The sequence below is a fragment of the Papio anubis genome, chromosome 1 (assembly GCF_008728515.1).
Source record: "Papio anubis isolate 15944 chromosome 1, Panubis1.0, whole genome shotgun sequence".
Lineage (NCBI taxonomy): Eukaryota > Metazoa > Chordata > Mammalia > Primates > Cercopithecidae > Papio > Papio anubis.
This window is the reverse complement of record NC_044976.1, coordinates 26,151,873-26,165,547: the sequence shown is the minus strand read 5'-3', so window position 1 is coordinate 26,165,547 and position 13,675 is coordinate 26,151,873. Positions and strand designations below refer to the sequence as shown.

The 13,675-nt window shown below is 42.7% G+C and overlaps 1 protein-coding gene and 1 pseudogene across 3 annotated transcripts in view; both read right to left on the bottom strand.

The window, feature by feature from the left end:
- Positions 1 to 3,542: 3,542 nt before the first annotated feature.
- On the bottom strand, positions 3,543 to 3,643 carry LOC116272044 (annotated as a pseudogene).
- A 707-nt stretch (positions 3,644 to 4,350) lies between these two features.
- Positions 4,351 to 13,675, bottom strand: part of STX12 (syntaxin 12) — a 51,702-nt gene continuing 42,377 nt past the window's right edge. Inside the window, exons 7-9 of one of the 3 annotated variants that reach the window (XM_003891426.4) lie at positions 9,694 to 9,766; positions 7,891 to 7,973; positions 4,351 to 5,936 (exon numbers count right to left, since the gene is read on the bottom strand). In XM_003891426.4, the coding sequence (XP_003891475.2) occupies positions 5,838 to 5,936; positions 7,891 to 7,973; positions 9,694 to 9,766 (255 nt within the window). In that variant the 3' untranslated portion in view covers positions 4,351 to 5,837. Of the gene's footprint in view, positions 5,937 to 7,288; positions 7,727 to 7,890; positions 7,974 to 9,693; positions 9,767 to 13,675 lie in introns of those variants that run through there. The other 2 variants (XM_031666081.1, XM_009202989.3) reach the window with 2 other exon arrangements.

Sequence of the window (13,675 nt, the reverse complement as noted above, 5' to 3'; positions counted from 1 at the left end):
GGTTTCAAGAAAACAGAAACAATCCTATGTCCCCCTCTTTTGAATACAGGGCATGATTTTTGAGAAGGAATTAGTCCCAAAAGCTTTTGAGTCTAACAGAAAAGAACAAGATACTTTCATTTACAGAAATCGTGTGAGCCTTTTGAGGTTCTATGCTCCTTTTAGGCATAACATGGTATTGAAGCCATTCCTAGTTAGCAGTGACCTGATAGCATCTTATGGCAACTTTGTCTTTCAACTTCTCAGCTTGTGTGATCCTTCTATTGCTGACTATAGACCCAGGAAACCTAAAAGCTACATCTTACCCTTCTAATTCTTTACTCCTTGGCCATGTTCTGTTTCTAGCACAGTAGATATTCACACATGGCACCTTATGCTTACCTAGGCCCTCATAAAGCAAAATGCTCTTTGTTTGGGCACCAATGATGTCAGTATAGACCAGCAAACTAGAGGACAGCAATCTAGGTCCTTAACCTTTTAAAATAGACTGACACACTAGCTGCCTTTGGATTTTGGTATCTCAATAAAGAGATTAGTATCTTGGCCTTTGATAGATTTCCTTAGAATAAGATCTAAAGACATTAGGAGCATATTGAGGTCAGAAAACTTTTTAAAATTTTTTTATTATTATGTTTTGAGATGGAATCTTACTCTGTCACCTAGGCTGGAGTGCAGTGGCAGGATTTCAGCTCACTGCAACCTCCACCTCCCAGGTCTAAGTAATTCTCCTGTCTCACCTTCCCAAGTAGCTGGGATTATAGGCATGTGCCACCACACACCTGGGGTTGCACCATGTTGATGAGGCTGGTCTCAAACTCCCAACTTCAGGTGATCCACCTGCCTCAGCTTCCCAAAGTGCTGGGATTACAGGTGTGAGGTACCATGCCCTGCCAGAAAACTTTTTTTTTTTTTTGAGACGGAGTCTTGCTCTGTCTCCCAGGCTGGAGTGCAGTGGCCGGATCTCAGCTCACTGCAAGCTCCGCCTCCCGGGTTTAGCCCATTCTCCTGCCTCGGCCTCCCGAGTAGCTGGGACTACAGGTGCCCGCCACCTCGCCCGGCTAGTTTTTTGTATTTTTTGGTAGAGACGGGGTTTCACCGTGTTAGCCAGGATGGTCTCGATCTCCTGACCTCATGATCCGCCCGTCTCGGCCTCCCAAAGTGCTGGGATTACAGGCTTGAGCCACCGCGCCCAGCCCAGAAAACTTTTTAAAAACTTTTTTTTTTTTTGAGATGGAGTCTTGCTTTCATCTCCCAGGCTGGAGTGCGATGGTGTGATCTCAGCTCAATGCAACCTCCGCCTCCCAGGTTCAGGCGATTCTCCTGCCTCAGCCTCCTGAGTAGCTGGGATTACAGGGACACACCACCACACCTAATTTTTGTATTCTTATTTATTATTTTATTATTTTTTTCTTTTTGAGATGGAGTTTCGCTCTTGTTGCCCAGGCTGGAGTGCAATGGCACAAACTTGGCTCACTGCAACCTCCACCTCTCGGGTTTAAGTGATTCTCCTGCCTCAGCCTCCCGAGAAGCTGGGATTACAGGTGCCTGCTACCATGCCCAGCTAATTTTTGTATTTTTAGTAGAGACGGGGTTTCACCATGTTGGCCAGGTTGGTCTCGAACTCCTGACCTCAGGTGATCCATCCACCTCGGCCTCCCAAAGTGCTGGGATTATGCTGGGATTATAGGCACGAACCACCAAACCCGGCCTAGTTTTTGTATTGTTAGTAGAGACAGGGTTTCACCACATTGGCCAGGCTGGTCTCGAACTCCTGACCTCAGGTGATCCACCCGCCTCAGTCTCCCCAAGTGCTGGGATTACAGGCATGAGTCACTGTGCCCGGCCCTAACTATGCTTTGAAAAGTAGGGAAGCAGCAGGTGATTCCCAGCCTTAGGGAACAGGATGGACTGAGATCTGAGTTGGGCTCTGGTCTGCAATTAGTGACCAAAAGCAAAAGCTGCATTCCCATGACTGAGGACAGTTACTGAATAGAAAAAAAATATTGAATAGAGGTGGCTCAGAATGTTTTACTTTGCATAGACTGAACGGTAATTTCATTTTGATATTTTGCACTGCAGTGGGTGAACACTCCCATCCTTATCCCTTAGCAAAACGAACACACGCACGCACGCGCACACACACACACACGAGCGTGCACGCGCACACACACGCTCCCCTGGGAGTATCTATCTAGCATTTAGCAAGCTGTTATTCTGGAACATTCCCAGATTAAGTAGCCACAGTCACATTTCTACTTTACCTTATACCTTATACAGTACCATAGTTTTTTTTTCTTTTTTTTGTTTGAGACAGAGTCTTGCTGTTGCCCAGGCTGGAGTGCAGTGGTGCGATCGTGGCTCAATGCAACCTCCACCTCCCAGGTTCAAGCAAAGCTCATGCCTCAGCCTCCCAAGTAGCTGAGATTACAGGCGTGCGCCACCATGCCTGGCTAATTTTTGTAATTTTAGTAGAGGCAGAGTTTCACCATGTTGTCCAGGCTGGTCTTGAACTCCTGGCCTCAAGTGATCCATCCACCGAACCTCCCAAAGTGCTGGGATTACAGCCGTGAGCCACTGCGCCCAGCCCATAGTTTTATTAATAATTCATTGGAAGAGAGAATGCTAGATCTACTCAGTACTCCTGGGATATTCCATAAAAGAAGTAGAAAAGGGGTGAGAAAATGAAAGGAAGACAGAGACAAAAATACAATTTGTATGTTCACACTAAACTGCCAGGGTCCTTATAATCAGATACTTTTGTAGCTGGAAAAGAGCTACCGAGAAAACTTGGGGCCTAAAGGTTAAGTTACTTTTTCTTTTTTCTTTCTTTTTTTCCCCCCTGAGATGGAGTCTTGCTTTGTTGGCCAGAGCTGGAGTTCAATGGCACGATCTTGGCTCACTGCAAGCTCTGCCTCCTGGGTTCACGCCATTCTCCTGCCTCAGCCTCCCGAGTAGCTGGGACTACAGGTGCCCGCCACCACGCCCAGCTAATTTTTAAATATTTTTAGTAGAGATGGGGTTTCACCATGGTAGCCAGAGATGGTGTTGATCTCCTGACCTTGTGATCCACCTGCCTCGGCCTCCCAAGGTGCTGGGATTACAGGCGTGAGCCACTGCACCTGGCTGTGAATCTTTTTTTTTTAAATATAGAGCACTTTGGCCAGGCGCCAGTGGCTCACACCTGTAACTGCAGCACTTTGGGAGGCCGAGGTTGGCGGATCATTTGAGGTCAGGAGTTCCAGACCAGCCTGGCCAACATGGGGAAACCCCATCTCTACTAAAAAAAAAAAATATATATATATATATATATATATACACACATGTGTATATATATAAATAAATAAAATGAGTCGGGCATCGTGGTGAGCACCTGTAATCCCAGATACTCGGGAGGCTGAGGCATGAGAATTGCTTAAACCCAGGAGGTGGAGGTTGCAGTGAGCTGAGATTGTGCCACTGCACTCCAGCCTGGGCGACAGAGTGAGACCTTGTCTCAAAAAAAAAAAAAGAAAAAAAAAAGGTATATATATATATACACACAGAGAGAGAGAGAGAGAGAATTTGCATGTCATCCTGGTGCAGGGGCCATACTAATCTTCTCTGTATTGTTCCCAGTTTATATATGTGCTGCCAAAGTGGGCACTATATATTGTTTAGTTTCTAATGTGAAGCCATGTTAAGAACTGCTGTCCTAGATCATGATGCTCCCAATGATAATCAAGGCACAGATAAGGAGAATTCTGTGAATAGGTTTATTAAGACCACCTAGGAGAACGTCTTTGACAACTACCACAAATTCTAGGGCATTTAAAATCTAGGCCAAGTTCATATTTGCTCTCCATGATCACCATTACAACAACCACGGATCACATAGTATTACAGAACAGAAGCATGGTCACTTTATTTTACCCAAATGCAATAGTTTTTCACAACCAAGACTTTTTTCTTTCCTATAATGTTACAAATGATATGTCCAAGTCTGACTGTAATTTGGAGTTGAAAAGTGATCATAGAACCAAGGAATTATCTCTGAAGCTGCTCTTTGGGCCACTGTGCCACCCCAACAGCTCTATCCTGTACTTTTTTAAAATTAAAAAATCATTAAAAAAAAAAAATGAAGATGGGGTCTTGCTATATTGCCCAGGCTGGTCTTGAACTCTTGGGCTCAGACATACCGATATACTGACCCTCCTGCCTCAGCCTTCCAAAGTGTTGGGATTACAAGTGTGAGCCATTGCGCCCAGCCATCTCTACACTGTTTTTCAAGGAAAGGCAGCTACACCTATTCCATCCCCAAACCAACCCACAATTGGTCTCCAGTTTTCTTGGAAGTCTCAATTTTTCTCATGACAGCACATTACTTAATACCTACCTCATTAGAATGTTAACTCATAAAAACATACTACAAAAGCTTTAAAAAACATTTATTTGTATTAAGTAAGTGCAAGAGTGCAAAGAAACTTATGCATTTGGGCCCTTGTTTCCCTACTGTTCACATTAGTTTAGTTTAGAAGATTAAGTATAATAACAGAAGGAGAATGGAAGAAATGAATATAAATATACTCAGGGTAGCCAAATCCTCTTAATTCACTTCAGGGTGAACCAAAGTTGTTGGCCAGATTCACATTTATGTGGGAGCCTAAACAAACTATGTTCCCTTTAACTGTTCTAGGCCTGTGGAAAAGGGAAGTGGACAACATTTATATTACAAGACAGTCATTTTATTGAAACACCTTTTTTTGTCTAAAACTATGCATGGAGATATTAATCTCGTTTATAAATTAGGTTAAGTCTAACATCACTATTTGAAACCAGTATTATTTACAAAAATGAACCTCTTATTTGCTTTATTGTTGTTTCACAGGAATAATTTTAAACCAACCTCAATCTATCTTTAAAAATCTTCCTGCCTTCAAATGCCCAGCAACCCTTATAAGGTAGGGGGCAGCCCTTTGACAGCAACATTCATCATTCACCAGGAATGTAGAACCACAAGTGAACAACAACAACAACAAGATTAAATCATTCCCAACCATTCCTATTTGCTTTTCCAAAGCATGCTATGTCTAATTCTGCCTTTCTCTGCAGACAGGTGGGAGAGGGAGCCCATAGAGTGTATTAATGTTAATTAAATTAATTTCTTTTAAAAGCTAACAAGATGGCTTAGTGTGGATGAGGATGAACTGCTGTGGATGACACTAGCAGATAATGAAGTAAACTTTAAACCCAGATTAGTAACATGTACTCCAGTAACTGACCAGCTCAGATAGAGACTTCTCATTTACTCTGGATCACATGTACAATTTTTTTAACTTCCAATTAAATATAGTGCCAGAATCTTTCCAAATAGAGAATAGGCTTCTTAGAAATTCAAATTAAAATGTTAAATAATAAAAACTGGTGGCCTATTATACAGTTTCTGACAGACTCCAATATATTGGGTGCCAGAAAGTAACTCTATCTCAGTTGCTAGTAAAAAGGTAAATTTTGTATATACATAAAAGACAATATTACGAGACTGTAGTGTCATTTGTCAAAACAAGAATATCTAGAATGGAATTTTCAGTAAACACTTGGGATGAAGGGCAATCAGAATACAAGAGAAGCAAAATCCACATAAGTTAATTCCTAATTTGAGAAATCAATAGAATCAATAAATTGATAAATACTGTCTCCATAGGTCACTAATTCCAAAGACTAGTTAGTAGTTAGTTTCTAACTAAATGATTACAGGACGTTCTGGTGTATGCTGTCTTCTTGTGATCAGTTTGTTCTGGCAAGACTTCACCAAGCACTTGCCCTTGAAAACAGCTCAGCGGGAGAACAATCGGAGGCAATCACTTCGTTCTATAAACTAGCCAGATAATAAGTCCCAAGATTACAATAACCACTGACAGGACAAGCACCAGGATACACATCTTCTTGCGAGATTTTTTCTGAGGAAAGAAATATGTAAACAAGACACTCGTGAAACAAAATTTTTATGTGTAAGACTCCAAGAATGCTTCATAAATCTGTCTCCTTGTAATTAAAGATTAACTCTATCCATGCAAAATTATGCAGAGGCTTTCCCAGAAATCTTACGTCAGCAGCATTAGGTAGTAGTGCACATGTTTTTTGTTTGGTGTTTTTTTTTTTTTTTTTGAGAGAGTCTCACTCCGTCACCCAGGCTGGAGTCACCCAGGCTGGAGTGCTGTGGTGTGATCTTGGCTAACTGAAACCTCCGCCTTCCAGGTTCAAGTGATTCTCATGTCTCAGCCTCCTGAGCAGCTGGAATTATAGCATGTGCCACTATGCCCAGCTAGTTTTTGTATTTTTAGTAGAGACAGGGTTTCGCCAGTGTTGGCCAGGCTGATCTCGAACTCCTGACCTCAAGTGATCCACCTGCCTTGGCTTCCCAAAGGGCTGGGATTACAGGTGTGAGCCACCGCACCCAGCTGAGTAGTGCAGGTTTTAAAGTTTTAATTCCAAGTCCCCACATACAATTTTGCAAAGGAGCTATACCTGTGCTGCCAGGCATTATTTGCAATAAAATAAGTTATTTGTACATGTGTATTTTAATAACATTTTATAATACGTATAAAACTGTCATGTTCATTGTAAAAAAAAAATACATCAAGCAGAGGGAGAAAAAAATCACCCATAGATAACACTGTTAACACTTTGATTGTATTTCTTTCTGATTTGTTATCTATGTATATTATTTGACCTAACTGGGATCACACTGTATGATGTTTGATGTTTTTCTCCACTTAATGTTTAGTATAAACATTTTTCTGTTATAAACTCTTCATAACATCTCTTAATTCTCATATGCAATGAGTGGATATATATAATTTACTTAATTATTCCTTTACTGTTGGACACTAAATTAATCACATAGTTTTTTTTTTTTTTTTTTTTTTTTTGAGACAGAGTCTCGCTCTGTTGCCCAGGCTAGAGTGCAGTGGCGTGATCTCGGCTCACTGCAAGCTCCGCCTCCCGGGTTCATGCCATTCTCCTGCCTCAGCCTCCTGAATAGCTGGGACTACAGGCGGCCGCCACCGTGCCCGGCTAATTTTTTGTATTTTTAATAGAGACGGGGTTTCACCGTGTTTGTCAGGATGGTCTCGATCTCCTGACCTCGTGATCCGCCTGCCTCCGCCTCCCAAAGTGCTGGGATTACAGGCGCACTGAGCCACCACGCCCGGCCCAATCACATAGTTTTTAAAGGAAACACTATTATTAAATACAAATTTCTTTATGAGCACTCCCAGGTAAAACACAGCTATCCCAGGAACACAGACAATAACTGAAATGCTATTTATTTCTAAAAAGCCATGTGACACCAAATTGAAGGTAAGTAAGAAGGACTTCATTCACACTATTTGTACACTGAGATAAAGATCTGGATAAGTGAAAAAAAACAGAGTTTCGACTAACATATAGAAGGATTTCACTTTACAGGAATAGTTCCAGAATGATTACCCCTATTTATTCATATATAAATAGCAGTCGAAGTTGATTCTATGTCCATGCTCTATGGCAACAGTCAACATAAAGTATCTATGAAGTCTTCTACTTGAACTGCACTTCTTACTATCCTAATTGAAATACATTCAGCTGTTCGGGATATAAAATCGCCTCATAGCAGATTTAGGTATCATATTAGTTTATAGGGTTAGCTTTGCAGTTACTAGGCTTCTGGTAAGTTTATTCAAGCTGTGATTTTCTCTTGTAGATCTATCTGCAAAGGAAAATACTAAAAATAGAACTGGAACTGCAATTATGACTACTTTCCTTTAGCTTAAACCTAAGCAAAAGGTTGTAGCTGTTCTCAATATGTCAATGTACTCTGATGGCCTAAAAAGTCTGCAACACAGAGTGACTTTCTTTGGTACCCACTTTTACCTGATAGTAAGCAGCTCGCTGTAACTGTTCAGTGGCTCTTTCAACGTGCACCTCTGAGCTTTCCACATTGGCTTCTATGCTATCTGCAAAAGGAAGGACAGAGGTTTTAACACAACCAGATGTTTCAAGACTGCAAATTGAACAGATTTCTGATGTTATGGATTCTGGTTTCACTACCACTATCCAAACTATCCAGCCATGAAATCGAGTTACTACCTTGATAAGAGACTAGCCCTATTCTTTGGGGAAAAAACAATAAATTTTGGGGGGTTATGAAGTATTTAACTTACCCATAAATGATTCATAAAAAATTATGTATATACACATAAAGAGAGAAACAATACATAATAAAGCAAATGGGGTAGAATGTTAACAAGAGGCAAATCTGGGTAAAGGGTATAAAGAAGGTCCTTGTGATATTTTTATTTTTGCTACTTTTTTTTTTTTTTTAAAAGACGAAATCTCACTCTGTCGCCTAGGCTAGAGTGCAGTGGCACAGTAATAGCTCACTGTAGCCTCCAACTCCTGGGCTCAAGTGATCTTCCCACCTCAGCCTCCTGAGTAGCTAGGACTACAGGTGCATGTTACTATTCCTGGCTAATTTTTTTTGCAAAGACAGGGTCTCACTATGTTGCCCAGGCTAGTCTTGAACTCCTGGCTTCAAGTGATCCTCCCACCTCAGACTCCCAAAGTGCTGGGATTACAGGTGTAAGCGACCATGCCCAGCCTATTTTTGCAACTTTTAATAAACTTGAAATTATTTCCATATAGAAAGCTTTAAAAAAAGAGTTGCTGGCCGGGCGTGGTGGCTCACGCCTGTAATCCCAGCACCTGGGAGGCCAAGGTGGGCAGATCACCTGAGGTCAAGAGTTCAAGACCAGCCTGACCAACATGGAGAAACCCTGTCTACTAAAAATACAAAATTAACCAGGTGTGGTGGCACATGCCTGTAATCCCAGCTACTTGGGAGGCTGAGGCTGCAGAATCATTTGAACCCAAGAGGCGGAGGTTGTGGTGAGCCAAGATCGCACCATTGCATTCCAGCCTGGGCAACAACAGCAAAACTCTGTCTCAAAAAAAAAAAAAAAAGAGTTACTAACCCCATAATTTTGCAAGTTTATAGAGATAAGAGCTGAGAAGCTGAGAGCTATTTCTCTAAACAAAGACTTACAGAGAAGTCAGTGGGACTGAGTATTCATGAGGCCTCATTTAATTTCTATATTTGATAACATAAGAATATTGCTAAGAAAAATAAAGTTGGTAATTTTAAAAATGGCATTCCTAAATGTACTTTAATTCTATAGCTGATATGACTAACTCCTTTTTTTTTTTTTTATTGAGACGATGTCTCACTCTGTCACCCAGGCTGGAGTACAGTGGCGCGATCTCGGCTCACTGCAACCTCCGCCTCCCAGGTTCAAGCAATTCTCCTGCCTCAGCCTCCCGAGTAGCTGGGACTACAGGTGCGTGCCACCAGGCCCAGCTAATTTTTTGTATTTTTAGTAGAGACGGGTTTCACCAAGTGTTAGTCAGGATGGTCTCAATCTCCTGACCTCGTGATCTGCCCGCCTTGGCCTCCCAAAGTGCTGGGATTACAGGTGTGAGCCACCACGCCCAGCCGAACTCCTTTCTCTTTCTTTTCTTTTTTTTTTTTTTAAAGAGACAAATTCTCATTATGTTGCCCAGGTTGGCCTCAAACTCCTAGACGGTGCTTGAGCCTCAGCGTTCTGAGTAGCTGGGATTACAGATGCATGCCAAATACTATCCACTCACCTTGAGGTTAAAGGTATCAATAATACATACCAATCAGATCACCCTGGTCATGGATCATCATGGCCAAATCTTTAAATATCTGATTGACATCCAAAATGTCAGCCTAAGGAAGACAAAAAACAATTAACTAACATTAAGCAACATGTTAGAAGATTTGTTTCCCTTACATACCTAGTTTTATCTATTCACATGTGTGTTTTTAAGGCTGTATAAAGCATGCTTTCTCCATAAACAAAAAATAATCTATTGCTGCCTACCCAATATTGTAAAACAGAAGGCACATAAACTCACCCTTCAAGCAACATTAATTAGACATGCTACATGGGAACCAGTAAGAGTGCCCAAGTCGAAACAGTACAGCAGAAGGCTGGAGTGCTGATATGGACAAATTCTTGGTGTGACAGCCCTATGCGGAGACTGCTAGGCCTTGTGACAAAAGCCTGTGAGTGCCTCCTGACGACAACCACTGGGACTTTGGACTACAGAATTTAAATGTTTATACAAGATCATGCTATCTAAGGAATGCAAGGAGCCTCTTTTCCCCTGGGATTGTCTCTGGAACTGTGTGAGGAGCTGCTGGATTCTATCATCACTGGACAATGCTCTATAGTAACTCCCAGCTGACTGACAAAAAGCTGATGGTTTGTGGATAGCATTTCCAAAGTGAATGGACTACATCCTATTTACTACTGTGATCAAAGAAGGGAAAAACAAATCAGCTCGGTGGGCTGAACTGCAGCTTATTTTCCTAACAGCAGTGAAAGAATTTAACATTGGCAAAATCCCCTATATTTGGGTCTTTCTCCCTCCCTCCCTCCTTCCTTCTTTCCCTCCCTCTCTCCCTCCCTTCCTTTTTTCTTCCTCTTCTTTTCTTCCTTCCCCCCTCCCTCTCTTTCCTTCCTTCTCTCCCTCTCCCTTCCCTTTCCTTCCCTCCCTCCTTCCCTTCCTTCCTTTTTTCCCTCCCTCCTTCCCTTCCTTCTTTCTCTTCTTTCCTTCCTTCCTTTCTCTCTTTCTTTCCTTCCTTCTTTCCTTTTCTCTCTTTTTTTTTTTTGAGGTGGAGTTTTACTCTGTCACCCAGGCTGCAGTGCAGTGGCGCAATCTCATCTCACTGCAATCTCCACCTCCCAGATTCAAGCAATTCACCTGCCTCAGCCTCCTGAGTAGCTGGGATTATAGGCGCGTGCCACCACGCCCAGATAAGTTTTGTATTTTTAGTAGAGACAAGGTTTCACCATGTTGGCCAGGCTGATCTCCTGACATTGTGATCCACCACCCTGGCCTCCCAAAGTGCTGGGATTACAGGCATGATCCACCATGCCCAGCTTCCCTCCCTCCCTCCCTTCCTCCATTCCTTCCTTATCTCCCACCTCAGCCTCCCAAAGTGCTGGGATTATAGGCATGAGCCACTGCCTCCTCCCTTCCCTCTCTTCTCTATCTCTCCCTTCCTCCCTTCCTTCCTCCCTCCCTCCCTCCCTTCCTCCCTCCCTCCCTCCTTCCCTCCCTCCCTCTTTCCTTCCTTCCTTTTCTTTTCTTAATTTATTTTTATTTTTTACTTGTTTTTTTGAGACAGAGTCTTACTCTGTCATCCAGGCTGGAATGCAGTGGCACAATCTCAGCTCCCTGCAACCTCCAACTCCTGGGTTTGAGTGATTCTCCTACCTTGGCCTCCCCAGTAGCTGGGATTACAGGCATGCACCACCACGCCCGGCTATTTTTTTTTTGTTTTTGAGGTGAAGTTTCGTTCTTGTTGCTAGGTTGGAGTACAATGGTGCAATCTCGGCTCACTGCAACCTCCGCCTCCTGGGTTCAAGCAATTCTCCTGCCTCAGCCTCCCAGGTACCTGGGATTACAGGATGCAGCACCATGCCTGGCTAAGTTTTTATATTTAATAGAGATGGGGTTTCACCATGTTGGTCAGGCTGGTCTCGAACTCCTGACCTCAAGTGATCCACCTGCTTTGGCCTCCCAAAGTGCTGGGATTACAGGCGTGAGCCACTGTGCCCAGCCCTAATTTTTGTATTTTTGGTAGAGATGGGGTTTCACCATGTTGGCCAGGCTGGTCTCGAACTCCTGACCTCAACTGATCTGCCTGCCTTGGCCTCCCAAAGTGCTGGGATTACAGGTGTGAGCCACCACGTCTGGCCTATATTTGAGTTTTTCTGACTCATCATCAGGCAGAAGAAAGACAATGGAGGCCGGGCGCCGTGGCTCAAGCCTGTAATCCCAGCACTTTGGGAGGCAGAGATGGGCGGATCACGAGGTCAGGAGATCGAGACCACCCTGGCTAACACGGTGAAACCCCGTCTCTACTAAAAAAAAAAAATACAAAAAAAAAAAACTAGCCGGGCAAGGTGGTGGGCGCCTGTAGTCCCAGCTACTCGGGAGGCTGAGGCGGGAGAATGGCATAAACCCGGGAGGCGGAGCTTGCAGTGAGCTGAGATCCGGCCACTGCACTCCAGCCTGGGCAACAGAGCGAGACTCCATCTCAAAAAAAAAAAAAAAAGGAAAGACAATGGAAACCTGTCTTATTAAAGGGATGCTCATATGGGGCATGACCCTATGGAAATTTGAGGGCAATTCCCTTCCAAGTTTGAAGGGTAATTGGAATCATAACTTGGCAAGCATTTCAATCACTTGCTAAGAGTCTACTATAGTGGACTATCTGCTAAAGCAAGTCTTGTCAGCATTTCAGTCACTTGCTAAGAGTCTACCATAGTTGAGGCAGTCCACTAGTTGCTGTGAATACAGCTAACTGGGGTGGAGGTGGGGAATAAGTGCACAATAAAATAAGAAGAAAGAGTACTGTATAGGAAATTACTGAATTAATGGTATAGAAAGGTGTGGAGTAAAGGAAGACTTTGCAGAAGAGGTAGGATATGAGTCGTGCCGTGAAGCAAAGGAGAGGTCATATAAACAGAAAGGCAACTCAGTTAAAGAGAAATAACCTAGCTTTGCCATAACGTAGAATTTGTATGTCAGAGTTTGGAAATTACTAGATATGAAAATTGAACCTAGGCTAAGAAATTTGGACTTTCCTCTGCTGAATATGAAGTGATCCGTTATACCCTGGTATCCATTACATTTCTTTCCTTAGCTCCATATGTCTCACTCCACTCTGCTATAACAGTACATTCATCCGTTGGTATTCACAGGGGATTAGTTCCAGGACTCCCTCCCTCTAAGTCCCTGATACAAAATGGCATAGTATTTGCATATAACTTATGCCCATTCTCTCCTATATTCTAAATCATCTCTATATTACTTACATAATGTTACATTACTATATTATATTACTATTTTACATAGCGCTTACATTGTATTAGTAATGTGCTGAACTAATACAATGTGTTATGTAAAATACTGTTACACTGTATTTTTACATTTGTATTATTTTTTATTGTTGTATTGTTATTTAGTTTACTTTTTTAAAAAAAATATTTTCTATCCAAGGCTGCTTGAGTCTGAGGATGCAAAACCTGCATATATCGAGGGGCTGACTGTATTTTTTCTTTTTTTTTTGAGATAGAGTCTCGCTCTGTTGCCAGGCTGGAGTGCAATTGCTCACTGCAACCTCTGCCTCCCGGGTTCAAGCGATTCTCCTGCCTCAGCCTCCCAAGTAGTTGGGATTACAGGCATGCACCATCACACCCGGCTAATTTTTTGTATTTTTAGTAGAGATGGGGTTTCACCATGTTGGTCAGGCTGGTCTTGAACTCCTGACCTCAAGTGATCCACCCACCTCAGCCTCCCAAAGTGCTGGGATTACAGGCATGAGCCACTGCACCTAGCCAGTAATTTTTTTTTAAAGGAAGGATTATTATTATTATTTGAGACAGAGTCTTGCTCTGTTGCCCAGGCTGGATTGCAGTGGCATGATCGTGGCTCACTGCAGCCTTGATCTCCTGGGCTCAAGTGATCCTTCTACCTCAGGCTCCTGAGTAGCTGGGACCACAGGTACATGTTACAGCACCCAGTTAATTTTTTATTTTATGTAGCGGTAAGGTCTTGCTAC